Source organism: Zootoca vivipara, chromosome 6 (assembly GCF_963506605.1).
Source record: "Zootoca vivipara chromosome 6, rZooViv1.1, whole genome shotgun sequence".
In the NCBI taxonomy this organism is placed as follows: domain Eukaryota; kingdom Metazoa; phylum Chordata; class Lepidosauria; order Squamata; family Lacertidae; genus Zootoca; species Zootoca vivipara.
In genome coordinates this window covers 30,879,454-30,898,864 of record NC_083281.1, presented here as the reverse complement: position 1 = coordinate 30,898,864, position 19,411 = coordinate 30,879,454, and the positions used below count along the sequence as shown (strand labels likewise).

Here is a 19,411-nt window from a genome sequence, read left to right as displayed (position 1 = left end):
CTGTGCAACTGAGCGGGGTAACATGATGGGGGCTTGCTGGAGCTCTCTTTCTGCACAATGTCCATCCCCCCCATCTGCCAGCACCCACCACCCACAGATCTAGCCATGAAATTATGTGGCTCACTGCCCTCTTTTCCAGCACAGAGGAGGTGCCAATTTGCAGGCAAAGCTCCAGCAAAGTTCCCATCTGTAATCAGAGGCTGCTTTCACTCTCTCTCCTGCTCCCTCCCCCAGCCCTGCTCAGTCCAAAGGATTTACTTAAAGCTCCTGGTTATTTTTCATCCCTAACTGCTGTTACACTGACATCCTTAGATGCTTTGCTGGCTCCAGGCAACTCGCTAACCCCTTTCACAGGGATCTAAATATAGACCCCAGCAGCTAAGCAGAATTCACTTAGCAGCTTGGCTGTTTGGGGGCTGTGTTGGATCAACACTGGAACAATCTCCCTTTGGGACGTGATGAGAGGTGGTGGTACAACTCTGTACAGGAGGCAAGATGAGGACCACCATCAGAGTCATTGGCCTCCCTTTTCTATGCTTTTGTTTTACATCTCACATTGACTTAAACTCTCTTTTCTCTCTCAGCCTACCCGGCCTGAGATTCTGCCTTTCATTTGGTTACTGCCAGATCTATTCCAGTTCAATGCTGTAAGCCTTCTTCTTTATTACAAGACACTGGGTGGGTGGGGTGGGGGTGGGGAACGCAATAAAAAGTACCATAAGCGCCTAATCCCATGGCTCTGCAACCAGTTTAGTGCAGTGGTGGTTGGTGCCTATTGTGGCTGGTAGGGCAGAAGGCAAAGAGTTCAACAGTAGGTGGAGTCAGAGCCAATGACGGGCAGAGCCAACCAATCCTAGTCTCCTGCCTATCCTCCTCCATGCTGAGTTATGGAAGATCAACAATGAATCATAGATTGTAGAGTGGGGAGGGACCCTGAGGATCACCTAGTCCAACTCCCTATACTGTACAGTCATACCTCTTGTTGCGTTTGCTTCACGTTGTGGCTTTTCGGGTTGCGAACGGCACCCCGGAACGGATCGTGTCCGCAGCTAGAGGTACCACTGTAATGCAGGAATATGCAGCTGTCCCATATGGGTATTGAACCTGCAACCTTGGCATTATCAGCACCATGCTCTAACCAACTGAGCTATCCACTGAGAACATGAAAACATAAAAGCAGCCTGCTGGATCCGGCCAATGGTCCACCTATTCCAGCATCCTGTTCTCACTGCGGACAACCTATGGGAAGCACATAAGCAGGGCCTGAGCTCACTGGCGGAGGAAGAGGGGGCGGGGGGAGTGCACCGCCCCCAGCAGCGCGATCCCAGTGGGGTGCCATTGCGGCTGCCCCCCTGCCTGCGCTGGGCGTCATGCCTCCGCAGGCGGTGCACCACGCCCCCAGGACACATGCCACGCCCCCGGGATGCATGCCAGCCATGCCCCCTCCTGCTCTCCGTCCCCCAGTGCCAGAGCACGAAGCTCCGCCACTGCCTGAGCTCAACAGCACTGCCCACCTGTGATTCTCAGCAACTGGTATTAAGCGTCATGCTGCCTCTTACAGTGTAGGTGGAATATGGCCATAGCAGCAGGTATCCATTGATAGCCTTATCCTCATTGAATTGTCTAGTGCTCTTTTAAAGTGACCCAAGTTGGTGGGAGTGAGTGCCATCATTTAACTATGCTCCGCAGAAGGTACTTGATTTTATCTGTCCCGCATCTTCCAACATTCAGCCCCCTTGGATGTCTATGAAGTCTAGTGTTATTCGAGGAGTATAAAACTTTTATCTAGCTGTGTTCTCCATGCCATGCCATATACAGGCTGAACAGGAGATGGAAGGACTCAGGGCATCCACTCTCCCCACTGCAAGCCATATCTTTGGATCCAGCACAGAAAGCAAGTCATGCTTCTCAGTCTCTTCCCAGTTCAGGACAAGACTCACCACAGGTCTATTGTTCTCTACTTAGAATCATAGAGTTGGAAGAGACCACAAGGGCCATCCAGTCCAACCCCCTGCCAAGCAGGAAACACCATCAAAGCATTCCTGACAGATGGCTGTCAAGCCTCTGCTTAAAGACCTCCAAAGAAGGAGACTCCACCACACTCCTTGGCAGCAAATTCAACAGCTCTTACTGTCAGGAAGTTCTTCCTAATCTTTAGGTGGAACTTCCTGCCCCCTTTAGCCCACCTTCCTGGAGCACCTCTAGCTCGTAATTTCTGTGGCAACCATCCCCTGTACTCATGCAAAGGGATACTTAACACTTGGCTAGCGACTGGATGGACCACTTGTCTCCCTCCCTCTCTCCAGAATCCCATCCTATGGATATAAAACCACAAGCTTGGAGCGATGCCCAAATATGGCATCCAGATTAACGTACTGACCAACTGACAAGGTGCCTCCTGTTAGCTGGGCTTTTAAAGTTTTCTGGAATGGTTAAAAAAGAGGGGGGGACATATTTTTTTTTAAAAAAAAAACTGCAGAGAGAAGTGCCATCTAAGAAGAAGTGGTACTTTTGAACGAACACCTGCACCCTCAACTTATGGGCACAGCTAGGATTCATATTGCGGGGGTGTGGGTGTGGGTGTGGGGCAGGAAACCCACCTGTCATCGTCCTGATTCAGAATGAAATGTCTCAACAACATTTTAAATTGCTTTCTTTTGACCCCAAGAAAAACATGTCAAAAATCTTTCTATAATTTCTACTTTCAGTTAAGTATTTTTATTTATTTACTTGATGTTCACGCCCACACCCATATATAAGGCTGCTTCCTATGTTCTTCGGTTATTAATAATACAGTATATGCATGTCTATACAGAGACTTTATCTATGCTATGGTCCATGGGGTCACGAAGAGTCGGACACGACTAAACGACTAAACGACGACGAACATAAACACGCAATAAAATAAAATCCATCGATGCAGCCTCGTCAACGTGGACTTCGCGAATCAAGGGGTAAGCCCTAGAAGGAATAGGGAAAAGACCTCGCCGGGTGTCGGCTGTTGGGCTGCACGTGGCTGGGGGACAAGCGGCACACCTTGTAAGATGACGTCATACGGATCCAGCCACCTCGACCACAAGGCGACAGCAATGACGTCACCACCCCAGCTGAGTAGGGTCAGCTGCTCCTCTCAGGGCTGGGCAGATCCCTATTCCGAGCATTGTGAAGAATCACCCCGTGCGCGACGTAGCGCAGCGCTGCTGCTCCAAAGGCCGACAGCCTCTTTCCCTTCCACCCCGGCGCTTCGACGCACCTGCCGCCACTGCGAGGCTCCTCCTCCTGCTGCCCGACGTCTGGCCCGTCTCAGGTGCGCTCGGCGACTGCCAAGCCCCGCCCCACCGACTCAGGAGGGAGGGAAGGGGCGCGGCTACGACGAGGCGTTCCCGAGCGTGGGCGGAAAGAGCCGAAGAGGTGGGAAAGAGTCGGAACGTGCCGAGGAACCCCGAGCGGCTTCGGCAGGTAGTCCGTGGAGGTCGAGCGGAGGAGGCAACTTTGTCGGGATCTGCGCCGGACGGAGTTGTGTTTCGGGGGCCAGCTGCGTCATGGGAGCGTGCCTCGGGGTCTGCTCTTTGCTGAGCTGCGTGAGTGCCTTTTGCAACTTCTTTAAATACAGTATATAGATTTATAAGAAAAGAAGAAGAAAAATTCTTAGAGGGGTGGGGTGGGGAAACTAATCGTTCCCGGGGCTCTTGGGTTGGGGTCGTCAGGCGTGCCTTCGCCTCTTATTTCTGCTTCGATGGCTGCTTTGAGAGGAACAAGGGCTGAGCCGGAGCCGGATTGGGGGTTGACAGCCCAGCTCTGCTTTCCTTCGGAGACACAAGTCCCATTTTGTTCAGCGTCTCCTCCTCGCTCAACTGGGCAAGCCTTTCTTTGTTCGCCTTTTTTTATTATTTTAAAAAAAATCGCGCTCCCTTTTACGCATTGCCTGCCTCTTCCGTCCCCACTCCCCACATTGTGGATTTTATAGTACCGTATATATTTATTGTCATTCTATTTCTTTATTATTCTGATGAGAACCATAACTCTGCCATTACAGACTGACGATCACGCTCCTGTCTTTACTTCCTCTTGGAAAGCGTTTGCTCAAAGGACCGGCAGGTCTTTTGAAATCCTGGGCATACTCAAGTAGTGCAATCCTGTTCGTTTCTTTCATAAAATTTGTGCACCGCTTGGTTGGGAAAAGAAAGAAAATAAAACCTTTAAGTGGTTTACAAACAAGTAAAACAAGGGAATCGAGGAAAAATGTACAGTTGCACTTAAAAGCCCACGAAAGTTAAATTGCTAAAAGAGATTAAAATTGCCTCAACTTTCTAAGCATCTGCGCAAGCTGGTCTAAACTACAGTATCATGTTTTTAGCAGCCATCAGAAATAAACACATGCCTCTCTGGCTGGGAGTAAACTTTGTAGAATTCAATGGGGCTTGCTCAAGAGCAAGCAGCGAGAGGATCACAGCCGCCCCTAAGCATGTTTCCTCGGATAGAAGTCCTGTTGAATTCAGTGGGGCTTGTTGTTGTTGTTGTTGTTTAGTTGTTTAGTCGTGTCCGACTCTTGGTGACCCCATGGACCATAGCACGCCAGGCACTCCTGTCTTCCACTGCCTCCCGCAGTTTGGTCAAACTCATGTTCGTAGCTTCGAGAACACTGTCTAACCATCTCATTCTCTGAAGAAGTGTGCATGCACACGAAAGCTCATACCAAAATAAAAACTTAGTTGGTCTTTAAGGTGCTACTGAAGGAATTTTTTTATTTTACTTCATCTCATTCTCTGTCGTCCCCTTCTCCTAGTGCCCTCAATATTTCCCAACATCAGGGTCTTTTCCAGGGAGTCTTCTCTTCTCATGAGGTGGCCCAAAGTATTGGATCCTCAGCTTCAGGATCTGTCCTCCCAGTGAGCACTCAGGGCTGACTTCCTTCAGAATGGATAGGTTTGATCTTCTTGCAGTCCATGGGACTCTCAAGAGTCTCTTCCAGCACCATAATTCAAAAGCATCAATTCTTCGGCGATCAGCCTTCTTGATGGTCCAGCTCTCACTTCCATACATCACTACTGGGAAAACCATAGCTTTAACTATACGGACCTTTGTCAGCAAGGTGATGTCTCTGCTTTTTAAGATGCTGTCTAGGTTTGTCATTGCTTTTCTCCCAAGAAGCAGGCGTCTTTTAATTTCGTGACTGCTGTCACCATCTGCAGTGTTCAAGGAGCCCAAGAAAGTTCAGTGGGGCTTACTGCCAGGTAAATGGGGGTTAGAATTGCTGCCCGAAGTTTAATTTCTTCCAGCGATCCCAAAGGCAGCAGTGGTTACCAACCTAGATGGCATTCAAAGAAGACTGGGCAAATTTGTGGAGAAGACTATTATTGATGGCTACTAGCCACAATGTCTATGCTCTGCCTTCACAGTTGAAGGCAGTAATACTTCTGAATACTAAAACCACAGGAGGGGAGAGTGGTCTTGTTCTCAAATCCTGATTGGAGGTTTCCCATAGGCATCTGGTTGAGAACAGGATGCTGGACAAGATGGGTCACTGGCAGGATCCAACAGTCTTCTTATGTTCCTTACCTGATAGCTGAAGAACCACATGCAAGTTGTGGCTTGACTACTGCGACTAGTTGCACATACCACCAGTTTCCTGTCTTTCTTATTCTTGTGTTTGCTTTTTTTTTAAAAAAAAAAGAAGACAGACAGACACTTAAGTTGCTTTTGATGTTATGGTTCTCTGTTACAGGTAGGTAGCCGTGTTGGTCTGGGTCGAAGTAAAATAAAGAAATTCCTTCAGTAGCACCTTAAAGACCAACTAAGTTTTTATTTTGGTATGAGCTTTCGTGTGCATGCACACTTCTTCAGATACAGTGAAATAGGAGTCCCCAGGCACTTATGTAGAGAAGGGGTGGGGAGGGGGTGGGGATGGGGAGGGGAGGGGGGATCACTCAGAAGGGTGGTGGAAGTGGGTGATTGACTGACTGATAGCTGTTGATGACCGAAAACGACTGCAAATGGTTTTCTGTGTTATTGTGTATATGAATTTGCTCTTAGAATTATTTCATGTAAGCTGCATTATGTTATGGGGTGTCATGTTGTCAATGCTGTAAAATAAATGTGCAGAAAGAGAACATGCCATCAAATGTAAAGGAAGTTGTTTGTTTCCTTTATCCATATGAGTGGTGTGGATTTTGAAGTAAAGTCTTCAAGCTTTAAGAGCCGAGCTTCACCTTAAACTATTTGGGGACCTTTCTGCATCAGGTCCATCGAAAGCAGAGGTGTGGAACCTGTGTCCCTCCTTGTGCCTTCTGGGCTAGAACTCCCATTATCCTTGGCCATTGGGACATAGCAAGCACCTTACACTGAGTCAAACCATTAATCCATCTAGCTTGATATTGGCTACACTGACTGGCAGAGGCTGTCCAGGGTTTCAGGCAGAGGGATGTTCCAAGGTCTGTTAGGAGATGCTGGGGAAATTGAACCTGGGACCTTCTGTAAGCAGGGCAACTTCTTTGCTCTAGAGATGTAGCCCTTCTCCTGCCTTGGGCTGATGGCAGATGGAGTCCACCAACATCTGGAAGGCTGTAGGTCCTCCACCTGCACTCTAAAGAGAGGAGGAGAAAAATGACACGGATGATAATGAAAAATCTTTTTGCTCCCTTGTTGCAGTTAGGGGTTTAAATTAAGGTTACCAGATGTCCCCGTTTCCCCGGGCAGTCCCTAGATTTACAAATCAGTCCCCTGACAAAATCCATCCCCTTCAACTGAAGTTGAAAAGTATCCTCAGATTCATTGAAAAAAACCTGGTAACCTTAGTTTAAATGCAAGCTTGAAAGATTGGTGCATGTGAAAGGTTTTGCACAGGCATCCCCGAACTTCGGCCCTCCAGATGTTTTGGACTACAATTCCCATCATCCCTGACCACTGGTCCTGTTAGCTAGGGATCATGGGAGTTGTAGGCCAAAAACATCTGGAGGGCCGCAGTTTGGGGATGCCTGGTTTTGCATCTTGCACTCTCGCAAGGCTGGATAGCTTCCTCCTCCAGGAACAACATTTATGTAATAATTGATCTCTGGTGATGCAGTTTGTGTGTATGTGCGCACCTGCCTGCAATCTTGCTGTTTTGTTTTGGCCCACCCACGCCCAGGAAGGTAAAACCGGGGGTGTTGCTGGGAGGGAGCAATCATAATATAACAATTAGACAGGGTTGCTTGTGTGTGTGTTTGCACATTTGGGCTGAAATTCTATACATTATTATTATTAATTAAAATTGTGTACCGCTCTTCATCTGAGGATCAAGGGTGGTTTGCAATATAAAAACACCAAAATACATAACATAGTAACAACCAAGAACAACAACGCCTCCCTACTTATGTGGAGTTAGGCCTAATTGAATTCAGTGCACCTACTTTTGAGTAGACATATACAGGATTGTGCTTTTAGCATCAATATTTGAGAAGCATTTAACTCACAGGTTACTCAAAATAAGTTGACGTTCTTCCTAAATGGAAGAATTTTTACTGTTGCCAGGAATCTGATCTTGTTAAAATCAGAACAGGTAGTTCTCAATCTTTCTTCTCCATGGCCCACTTGGAAATTGCTGAGGGTCTTGGCAGACCACTTAATCCACTGTGTTAAATGCTGTATGATTTTTTTAAAAATTGATATTTATTGTTGCTTTTATTTCTTATGTGTTGTGTATTACAGTCTGAATTGTAATACAGTGAAGAGCAATACAAGAAATGAAAGAAGCAATAAAAATACAATGCAAAATTTATAGGATGGATTGTGTGATGGATGTTGCAGTCTCCTGTCTTCTGCCACAAATCCATACACTTGACATGGACCACCTGAATGAAGCTCATCAACTACTGGTGGTCCTTGGAACTACATGGATCAGATTTTATTGGTACCGTAGTGACAGTAATTGCAGTGTGAAACCTATTGCATTTTTGTAGTTCTTTGGGTGTATGTATACATGCAGTAGAGGCTGGTTTGTAAGTTCTTAGGGAGCAGAGATCTTTCTATGTTGCCCATGCCACTCTGTTAGGCCCCATGTACACAATGGCTACTGCTGCTGCTATTATCATTAAATTTTTCATTAACAAACAGCAACTTTTGTAGCTTCAGATACAAGCTTGTGATTGATGCTGATTACATGTTGAGGAAGATTAGCCTGGTGGCCACAGAAAATTTCCTTTGAAGCCAACCGAGTTTGTTGCATGCTTAAATTTACCCACAATCTAAAATAAAAAATGTAGAAAATCCATCTCTTTAGTGGCACCCATAATTTTTATTTTCTCTTTTTTTGGGAAAATTTATAAGCATCCTTTTGATAAAAAGTGTTCCCAATGCAAGGAATGGCATTGACAAAAAAAAAAGTGGTGGGCTTGATAAAGATTAATGATGCTGCAAGTGGGGAAGGGCAATAGTAGCGTAGTGGTAGAGCATCTGCCTTGCATGCAAAGGTCCCAGGTTCAATCCCCAGCATCTGCAGCTGGTTCTGGCAGGGGAAAAAACCTGTCGGAAATCCTGGAGATCTGCTGCCAGTTGGTGCACACCAGTGGTCTTCAGCTAGTCTAGACCTAAGACCCATCTCAAACCCCCACCCAGGAACTTGGAGCCCACTTCCACATTTTCACTTTTGATTTACTGCGTGATAGCATCTCACCACATATTACGTGCTGGCATACTATTCCCCCTCCCCCAATACAAGTGAACCAATATTTCCTGTATTGTTGGTCAGACTTTTGAGCCCTTTTAGTAGCTGTGTCCTCTTTGGATTCTGGGTGGGGTTTTTTTGCTGCTTCTCTCCAACGAAGCTTGTGGTTGCTGTTGAGGAAGAGGGGAAGGCAACATCACCACTGGGGCTCATGTTTTGTCAGCAAAGAAGCCTTTACATCGCAAGGCGAAGCCACTTGCCTTGGGAGGCAGATCCAACCACCTTCCCTGACCCTACCATGGTGCTGCTGCTAGCCCTGCGGCGGCTCGCCCATGCCACTTCTGCTGCCACCACAGCACCCTTGTCCTCACCACTGCGCCCTCACCATTACGCTAAGGCGGCAACATAGGTGCAGCCACAGGTGAGGATGTAGCCTCAGGGGTGGGGCTGGTAGCAGTGTGGGCATGACTGCATGGGGGGAGCCCCCAGATCTGTTCTGGGGCGGTGGGGAGTTTTGCCTGCAGTGGCAAAACAACTTGGACTGCCTCATCTATCCACAACTTTCACAGCCTCTGTTCTTTCTGTGTCACCAGCAACTCCCCTTTTCCCCTCCAACGTTCTTTCGCTTTTTGTCCTCCATTACGTGTCTTGCCTTTGTTTTTTATCCTCTTGCCTTTCACCTTCTCTCTGTCTCGTCTACACTCCCTCAGTCCTTTACCTGCTGCCACTTTCTCACCTTTTCCCACAATCCTTTCTGCCCCCGGCTATGTTGCCCTTTTCTCTCTTCTCATGCCTTTTCCCACCTTCTCCTTACCATCTCGAACATTTCTACCCTTTCTTCTCACCTGCTTTCTTTTATCTGCCGGTGTTGCCTTTCTGCCTCCCTCTCACATTCCCCTTTGGTCTGCTCACTTTCTTCCACCTTGTATCACCTTCGCTGCCACTTCAGTTCACCTCCCTGTGCTTTGCCCCCCTCATTGTCTGAAATCAAAATCAACAGGCTTTCTGGGAAAGATTAAACCCCCTCAGAACCTAACACAGGCAGCATCTGTTCTTCATTTTCCCTTGGTCGCAAGATGAAGTTTGAGGAAACTCCTCAGATTCTCCCACACTGCAGTGATATATAGTCATAGTTCCAACATGAAGAAAAAAGTTTCGTCTGATTAGTTTGCAAACTTTTGCCGTTTTACAATCTTTTTTTTTAAAAAAGCAAACAAACAGCTAAACAATGGATCTAACAGCTCCCCAGCCAGCAGATCTTCAAAACAGTGTTAAAAAGTTTTCTGCCAACAGTTTTGGGCAGCAGGGTATGCCTCATTTCTTGATGCCCGCTAGGACACGCACATGCCTCATCTGTAAACAAAGTGTGCTCCAGGGAGTTGATTGATTGGGTGAAAAACCTACGGTAAATAGGACCAGTTTATGCAGAAGAATAACAATGAACCAGTGTTATTCAGCAGCCAAATTGGAAACAAGCAAACAAACAGATAAAACCACAGGAAACTTGTAAAAAAAATTGGTTAGTTTAAATAGGCCAAAATATTGAACCGAATGAGCTGTGGTGTGTAACTAATTTTCACACACACACCCGGGCCTTTCAATCTCAAGTGGCTGTCAATCTAGCTGATATTTGGCCAATTCAGATTATCTATGTGAATGCAGCAACTTCTTAGTAAAATGTTTGAGGCTGCGTTCTAGAGCTACTCAGGAGAAGGCCTATTTGAATCTTTACTTGTAGGAGTAGCGGAAACTGGCTTTATAGCAAGCCAGACCATCACGCCATCCAGCTTGATTAGGTCACCCAGCCTGTTGCTCTCCAAATGTTGTGGAACTCCTGCTCTCATCACCCCTGACCGCTGGGCATGCTAGCTGGGGTGATTGGTGTTGGAGTCCAACAGCATTTGGAGGGCACCAGGTTGGGGACAGCTGGTCTAGGCTGATGGGTTGCAGTTCTTCAAGGCTTCAGACAGGGGTCCCTCCCTGAGCTGCCCTAGAGATGCCTGGCATTGAACCCGGAACCTTTTCGGAGATAAAGTTCCTTAAGGAACTTGGTGTAATTCACTTTCTGTTAAGGAGGCACACATTTGGTAGTACTTTCAAGTCTATGTGTGTGTGGTGGAATAGATGTAGGTAAAATTAATAAACGTTAGGATTTTCATTTATCAGGACATGGATTAAAGTGCAGAACTGTGCCAGATAGGGAATTCCAGGGCTGGCTTATACAAACCAGCGTGGCCAAGCTAGGACCATTAAAGGAACAATGATGGGCCACAGAGGAGAGGAATCCTTTACCCTGGGGTGTGTGTGTGTGTGAGATGTTACCAAGGTGATGGGGTATATGCTTGAGGGGACAGGAAAAGGGAGTTTGGAAGCAGGGTTTTCTGGGAGACAGAAGGAGGAAGTGAGGGTGAGATCCATCTCTGGAGTGTGTTGGCTGCACGCAGCTTATGCTGCTGCCTCTTGGAATGACTATGGTCACTGGCGTAGGAAGCTGCTCGGGCACCCGGAGTGGCAAACATGATGCGCACCCGGGGTGCGGGGCATCGCTACGTATGATGCACACGTCGCTACGTACGATGCATGTATCGCTACGTAGCGGCGCTGCACATGCGTGCTACATAGCAGGGTGCCGCCGCTGCTGCTGCTCGCACTGCCCCCCAAAAGACAGAGCTGGGAGAGGGCCACCCCCTCCGCTCCCCCCTTGCTACACCCCTGACTATGGCATAAGATCTGGACCCCTCCATGCAGACTGGAGGTGTACATAGGTGAATAAACCATATTTCTTAAAGCACGGCAGTCTCCACCGTGTCTTCCATTCTCCAAACAGACACAGACCCTATGTGTGTGCCTGTGACCCCATGCGCTCTTGCCACTGCACCAGGCTTTCGTAACAGTATTATATTTTAATACAGCTGCAAAGCCTTACCTGTGTGCATCTCAGAAGGGCCACTGGGTGCTTCCATTTTAGTAAGTGTGCATCTACACAGCATCATGGACTTAGTCATGCAATGCATGACAGAGTAGCTTGAAAATGTGGAGGAACCTGTGAAGTTTCTGTAATGAGCAACTGTGCTGAGACACTGAAACTCCTGAACAAAGGAGGGTGTGTCCCTTGTATAGTTTCCTCATAGGCCCCCCTATATTTCTGCACTGTTAAATATCCATTTGCAAGAATGCACCAGCTATTTTTGAGAGAAAATAGAAAATAGTGATGTGTGTGTGTGTGTTTGTGTTTGTGGAAGCACCCGGCCCAGGAAAAGGAGGGTGAGTGGACTCTGACAAATGGACTAACTTTCATGATGTTGGATTGTGATGTGTAATTTGGGGTTGGGTAATAGTTAATAGAACCGGGGCAATGTTTTGCAACGACTGCTTTGCAGTTGAAAGCTGCCTTCCACCTATGACAACATCATGAACTTCAAATCCCTATTATTACTAAGTTCTAATATTACTTTATTAAAAAGCATTGATACCCCCCACTTTTCTGCAGAGTGGCCTAGGTGGCTAACAGCATTGGCTTTAAGCAGTAACTCTACAATATTCAGAGCAGTTTTGATAATGGCAGTAACACAGTCAAAAACAGAGATTTCCAAACTTTTCATGTCATTGATACACTTTTTCAGAATGCATCATTTTGCGGCACAGTAATTCAGTTTTACTAGCAAACCGGAGGCTAAACTAACCCCTTTCTAGCCCAAGAAGGAGCGCAGGGAGCGTTCGTGCAACACACCTACACACTGCAGCTGATAACGTGTCACGAAGCACCGTTTGGAAAGCTCTGGTCAAAAGTCACCCATACAGAATTGGGGGGGGGGGCACACAAAGAACCATTAGAAACCATTTGATTGGTTCTGAATGTTTCCAGAGGAAAAATCCTAAAATTTGGATTAGATTATGGGTTGCTAATAAATCAGAGTAACTGATTTTGTAGTCTATGTTTTAATCTTAATATTGGAAAAAAATCTTGTAAAATTGGAAGATGCATTGTCTGGTGGTGTTGACAGTGCAGTGAAAGGTGTATTGTGTATGCACATTTAAGTGGTCGGGTTTTCCCAGAAATAATAGGCAAGGCCTCCTTTTCTGAGCACTGCTTTCATGTCTAGAAGAAAATTTGGCTGTCTTGATCACGCAGTGTGGAAAACTACTGGAGTTTTGCATGTCTTATCTTTTGGAAGTTACAATTTAACTTGGTATATTTATGGAGCAATCATAGTGGCATATAAGCCAGACAGGGGAATCTGGCACTGCTATGCCATATTCTCATTAATACACCGTATTTGGTGCTTGTGCAGCCTTGTTGGGGGGGGGGGGGAACACACAAGCAGAAAGCCACAAAGGTTGTAAAAACCACACACACATGTACTGCATCCACATGTAAAAATAAATGCCTACAGCATCGCTGGAATCGACACCTGATTTTGCCAATGCCCAGAAATCATCAGTGCTGGTTGGGGCTGATGGGAGTTGTAGTTTAAAACATCTGGAGGGCACCAGGTGGGTGAAAGCTGCTATACAGAATGTCCTAGATAAGGAGGTGAGATTCATGGGGGAAAATATATAACCCATTACTTATTTCCACACTGCGTAAAACAAACAAACAAACAAATTCCAAACACCATGAATGTAAGAGCACTATTAGGAAATCTATGAATACAGCTTCTCATAAAAGAATGTGTGGACAGATTGTAGCCTCAACAGTCTTAACAATTTCTACATCAGGGGTGGCCAACCTGATACTTTCCTGTCCTGTGTCAGAGGCTGCAAATGCTACTATCAGGATGGGGTTTGGGAAGAGGAACCTTGTTTCTCCCTCACTGTGGTTGTTATGGCACCCCAGCTTCCCTGGGTCCTGTGCCATGTGGGGAAGGCAGTTCCTGGCTGTACCGGATGTCCCCTTCTGTTCGCCCACTCTTGCCTTTAGATCACCACCAGGTGATTTTATTTTTCTACAAGGTCACCTTCCACCTATCAGCCTAAAACTCCCTTTGTGTCACCTTGAGAACGCATTTTCGACGTGGACTAAGGGAGACCATAAAGTTTTTAATGAAACAACATTAAAAGTTTACTTTAAAAAAATGTAGTTCATAAAGGGGGGGAAAAGAACATTTTGGTCTAGGAGCAGTTACAGGCACACAATAAATGTCCCAAAGGAGCAAAAGGACAAAGAAAGGAAAGCTTTCCATCTCAAGTCACAAACGTTTCCATTGTATCCTGAGATCACATCTTGCTCTGAAACCTGAAGCTGACTGAGCAGTAACCTGAAGTTCCTGACTAGATATAGCCTCTTTCCCAACAACAGTCATGGTCTATGTGCCTCCTGCCTCAATGTTTCTGTCACCCTCCAGTTTGTTCGTCTCTCTCTCTCTCTCTCTCTCTCTCTCTCTGTGTGTGTGTGTGTGTGTGTGTGTGAGAGAGAGAGAGAGAGAGAGAGAGAGAGAAAATCAGTGTGGGGAAGTCCCAGCTCAGCCATGAAATTTGCTGGCTTACCTTGGGGAAGTCACAATCTCTCAAGCTGAACCTACTTCACAGGGTTGTTGTGAGGATTAAAATGGGGAGTTAGAGAACCATGTATGCCACCTTGAGCTCCTTGGAGGAAAAGGTGGGGTATAAATGTAATGCTGTTGTTGTTTAGTCGTTTAGTCATGTCCGGCTCTTTGTGACCCCATGGACCAGAGCACGCCAGGCACTCCTGTCTTCCACTGCCTCCCGCAGTTTGGTCAGACTCATGTTCGTAGCTTCGAGAACACTGTCCAACCATCTCATCCTCTGTTGTCCCCTTCTCCTTGTGCCCTCCATCTTTCCTAACATCAGGGTCTTTTCCAGGGAGTCTTCTCTTCTCATGAGGTGGCCAAAGTATTGGAGCCTCAGCTTCAGGATCTGTCCTTCCAGTGATAATAAACAATATGTAATAATAAACAATAAATCTTTGCCCTGTTGCGGATATTCATTGCTGTTCTTCCACTGCCAGGTGTCATGTCTTTGTGGTTCTGCTCCTTGCCTCTTGTGCGGCTGTTGCCCCTCAACAAAGAACTCCACCATCACACGTCTGAGCTTCACCTTGTTCCTGTTCCTGGGAACGTTGGTGTCTATTATCATGATCATCCCCGGAGTAGAAGCAGAACTCTACAAGGTAAGCAACCGTGTTTCATCAGGGTGGCTAACTTGCGGCCCCTCCATATGTTGTTAAACTACACCTCTCATCATACATAGTTTTATTTGTATGCTGCCTTTCCACAGTTAAAACCACGCTCAAGGCTTTGGTAGCTGGAGTAAGTCAGGGTCCTGTCTTCCCAGGCCAGGTGGGAAAAGGCCAGCAAAGCAGAGAGCAGGTATTGCAGGACTCACAGCCAAGATGGTCTGTTAAGGCCAGGATCTGTGCACTCATTCTTTTATAAGAAACCATTATTTATTTATTTATTTATTTATTTATTTATTTGTATACTGCTGCTCTTCATCCAAAGGTCACAGGGCAGTTTACAACAACAAAATATAGAATGAGAACACAAACAACAACAACAATAACAACAACAACAACAACAACAACACGACCACATCAGACCCACCCAGGGCTCTATTTATTTTTTGTTGCCTGAGGCAAAGGACAGAAATGGCACCCTCCCTTTCCACACATGGGATCCAACTGAGCTGGCAATGGGAGACAGCAGAGTAGCTTAGGGGGTGCAGAGGGAATAGAGGGGGGTCCTACCTCACTCCCAAGCATCTGCTGCTCTCACTCTGCCTAGTAGCAGTAGTAGTAGGGCCAGCTTTGGCACCAGCTCAGAAAATGTTTGGCATGATGGGAATTGTAGTCTGGCAACTTCTAGAGGGACACAGGTTTTCTGTGCCTGATTTAGAAGTACCAAGATTGACATTGAGTGGTTTAGTTTCCTTTTGATGAAAGGGTGTACTGGAAATGTACAGTATCTTAAAAACAAAACAAAACAAAACAAACAAACATGTTATTTCCAAATATGCAAGCAGAGCATAAGTGGGGGCAAACAGGCAGCAGTTCTGCTAGCCACGTACCAAGATTAAACCTATTATTTATGTGTGCCTTTTCTTTTACCAGATTCCTGGGTTCTGTGACGAAGGCAATACAGTTTTAGGTGTCCACGGCAAAGTCGCCTGCAAGTCCTTCCTGGGTCACAAATCAGTATACCGCATGTGCTTTGCCACAGCTGCCTTCTTCTTCCTGTTTGCCTTGATAATGGTCTGCGTGAGGAGCAGCAAGGACCCAAGAGCCTCAATCCAGAATGGGTGAGGAACATATTTGTGTCTATGGTGGGAAAGTCCAAAAGCCAAAACCTTCTGGGATACAGTCTTTTGAGAAATCTGATCTACCGTAAAGTGTCGTATTTTACCCTCACCACAAGCAGCACTCCTTAATTTTCTTATGGAAGGTAATATTCTACAGTTTACAATAGGGAGCTAGTTGGACACTATTGGCCAGGCATAGGCAAACTCGGCCCTCCAGCTGTTTTGGGACTACAACTCCCATCATCCCTAGCTAACAGGACCAGTGGTCAGGGATGATGGGAATTGTAGTCTCAAAACATCTGGAGGGCTGAGTTTGCCTATGCCTGCTGTTGGCTGTTTCATAACTCATGATTGCAAGGTTTTGGAGGGATATGGCTGCAGCTGGCTTGAACTACTGGTACAGAAAGGAATGGGATATGGTAGTGTTGGGAAAGTTAATGTTGAAATTAACAGTACTCGGACGTAATAATATTATTCTAAATGGAGCAGTGAAATGTAATGAAATGAAAAAGCTGGATACCGATCTATTAAACAAATAAAGGCAGGGCTTTTGTCTTCTGAAGTTGACCTTCATTTGTTCAAAACCAGCAGGTCAGTTTCACTTGTGTATTGTTAGTTTCATTATTATTAATTTTAGAGGGTCATGACAGATGAGAATAGTTTGACCCAGCTCCTCTCCATGGGCATTGGGCCATTTTGAAAAAAAATTGCCTTCTATGAAACTCACCATGCAGATTTTATTCACCTGTACTCAGAACTCAGGGACGCGGGTGGCGCTGTGGGTTAAACCACAGAGCCTAGGGCTTGCCGGTCAGAAGGTCGGCAGTTCAAATCCCTGTGACGGTCCCAGCTCCTGCCAACCTTGCTCGGTCCCAGCTCCTGCCAACCTAGCAGTTCGAAAGCATGTCATAGTGCAAGTAGATAAATAGGTACCGCTCCGGTGGGAAGGTAAACGGCGTTTCCATGTGCTGCTCTGGTTTGCCAGAAGCGGCTTTGTCATGCTGGCCACATGACCTGGAAGCTGTAAGCCGGCTCTCTCAGCCAATAACGTGAGAAGAGCGCTGCAACCCCAGAGTTGGTCACAACTGGACCTAATGGTCAGGGGTCCCTTTACCTTTACCTTTTACTCAGAACTAAGTCCCATTGAGTAGTTCTAGGTAGGATGGTACAGCTGCAAGATTTTGCAGGTGACTTCTCGACCATCTCATGGAGCAAGCCCAGATGTGCTTAGATTTAGCAAGGTTGCTGTGCATCACATGCCCCCAAAACTAAGGTGGATAAAAATCAATGATTTTTTTATTTTAAAAAATCAGATTTTTAAAATTTAAATGGGATTTTTAAAATTTAAATGGGATTTTTAAAATTTAAATTGTATTTTTAAAATAAAATGCTTTTGGAGGAAAAATGTTTCTGAAGATAGTTTTCTATTTAAGTTACATTATAGTCCAAAGGCTATTCATCAGGAAATAAGGGTTTGTTTAACGTTTTTCATGAATGCTAAAACTCAGTCTAAAACTCAGTCTAAGTTGGGTTTTTTTAAAAAAATAAATCATATCAGTTAACAAACATGCATACATATGCTATAATGCTATTGTTTTAGTTAAATAAATTGTTTAAATTGTTATTAAGGAAATGATTATTTTTCTCCTTCCAATAAAGTACAGCAGAAAAGTTGTCCAAATATAAACAGTTAACTTCTTAAACCTCACAATAATTTCATAATTATCTATCTATGTATTTCTAATAGTATAACCAAAACAGTAAATTTTGATTATAACTGTAAAAACTACTCTGAAAACGTATTATTCCAAAAACGAAACCTTCATCTGCTTGTAAATATTAAGATTCTACCAGCAAGAATGAGTCTTTCTGTAAAAAAATATTTAAATCAAGCCTTAATCCAGAATGGGGCAGCTAGACTGGTGACTGGGGGCAGCGGCCAAGACCATATAACACCGGTCCTCAAAGACCTACATTGGCTCTCAGTATGTTTCTGAGCACAATTCAAAGTGTTGGTGCTGACCTTTAAAGCCCTAAACGGCCTTGGCCCAGTATACCTGAAGGAGCGTCTCCACCCCCATTGGTCTGCCCGGACACTCAGGTCCAGCGCTGAGGGCCTTCTGACGGTTCCCTCACTGCGAGAAGCAAAGCTACAGGCAACCAGGCAGAGGGCCTTCTTGGTTGTGGCACCCACCCTGTGGAACGCCCTCCCACCAGATGTCAAAGAGATAAATAACTACCTGACATTTAGAAGACATCTGAAGGCAGCCCTGTTCAGGGAAGCTTTTAATGTGTGACATTTAAATTTATTATAATTTTTTTGTTGGAAGCCGCCCAGAGTGGCTGGGGAAACCCAGCCAGATATGATTACAGTGGAACCTCGGTTTACGACTACCTCCGTTTACGAAAACCTCCATTTACGAACGCCGTGGACCTGAAAGTGTTTACATCCATAATCCGCGGCGTAGGATGCACAGACGCGATCTGCGCAGCTCATGCATGCGCAGAAACGCTCTATCGGCGCTTCGCGCACGCGCAGAAGCATGCCTTCGGCGAGCAAATGCCTCGGCGAGCGAAAGCCTCTGTGGAACGGATTGCGTTCGCAAACCGAGGTACCACTGTATTATTGACTAGTGTTTTAAATCAAATCCACCCAGCCCAAAACTCTTAACATTTTTTAGTTAAGCCTTCACTCCATCCTGATGGCCTCCAGCTGTTGTTGAGCTCCTACTTCCATCATCCCTGACCATTGCCCAATCTGGTTGAGTCACATGGGAGTTGAAGTCCAGCATCATTTGCCAGGCACAAGGTTGGGAAAAGATGTTTTAGTTCCTCCTTCCTGCTTTGCATACATCATAGAGCAGCAGTGCTTCAGATGCAGAGCCTGTAGGCCAAGACTTACGTAACTCTGCATTAGCCAATGTTAAATGCCTTCATACCTTTCCTGAAATAGGACCAAGTAAGATATAAATAAACCCTGCTTTAAAATCCTCACTCAAAATAAAGCACCCTACCTTTTGACAAGGGTTTCTCTGCCTGCGCCCCACAAAGTTCCAACTTTCCTGGATAATTTTTGAGTTCTAATGTTCTTAGGCCTTCTAAAGCAAGATTGCTGAGGCTGTGACAGCTGATGTTTAAATATTTCCCAACTGTGACTTATTGTGAGTGGTGTGACTACTGTCTTCTGGTTGGAAATAGCAACTCCGTTTTCCGATGGGGGGAGCGCAGGAAGCTGCCTTGTCCTGAGTCATACCATTGGGTCATCTGGTTCAGTATTGTCCACGCAGACTGGCAGCAGCTCTCCAGGGTTTCGGACAGGGCTTCCCTCCCAACACTACCTGGAGATGCCAGGGATTGAACTTGGGGCCTTCTGCATGCAAGACAGATGTTCTTCCGCTGAGCTATAGTTCTTCTTTTTCTCTTTGAGCCTCATAGTCACCTGCAGCCTCTCAGCTTACTTATTTATTCCTGCAATGTATTCTTTGCTTTTTGTGGCCAAGCCTTCACAAAGCG

At 45.9% G+C, this 19,411-nt stretch overlaps 1 protein-coding gene across 1 annotated transcript in view; it reads left to right on the top strand.

Annotated features, from left to right (window-relative positions):
* The first annotated feature begins 3,413 nt into the window (after positions 1-3,413).
* SERINC2 (serine incorporator 2) overlaps positions 3,414-19,411 on the top strand; it is a 33,749-nt gene continuing 17,751 nt past the window's right edge. Inside the window, exons 1-3 of the mRNA XM_035119672.2 lie at positions 3,414-3,581; positions 14,610-14,771; positions 15,711-15,898. Coding sequence (XP_034975563.1) covers positions 3,543-3,581; positions 14,610-14,771; positions 15,711-15,898 — 389 coding nt within the window. The 5' untranslated portion in view covers positions 3,414-3,542. The remainder of the gene's footprint in view (positions 3,582-14,609; positions 14,772-15,710; positions 15,899-19,411) is intronic.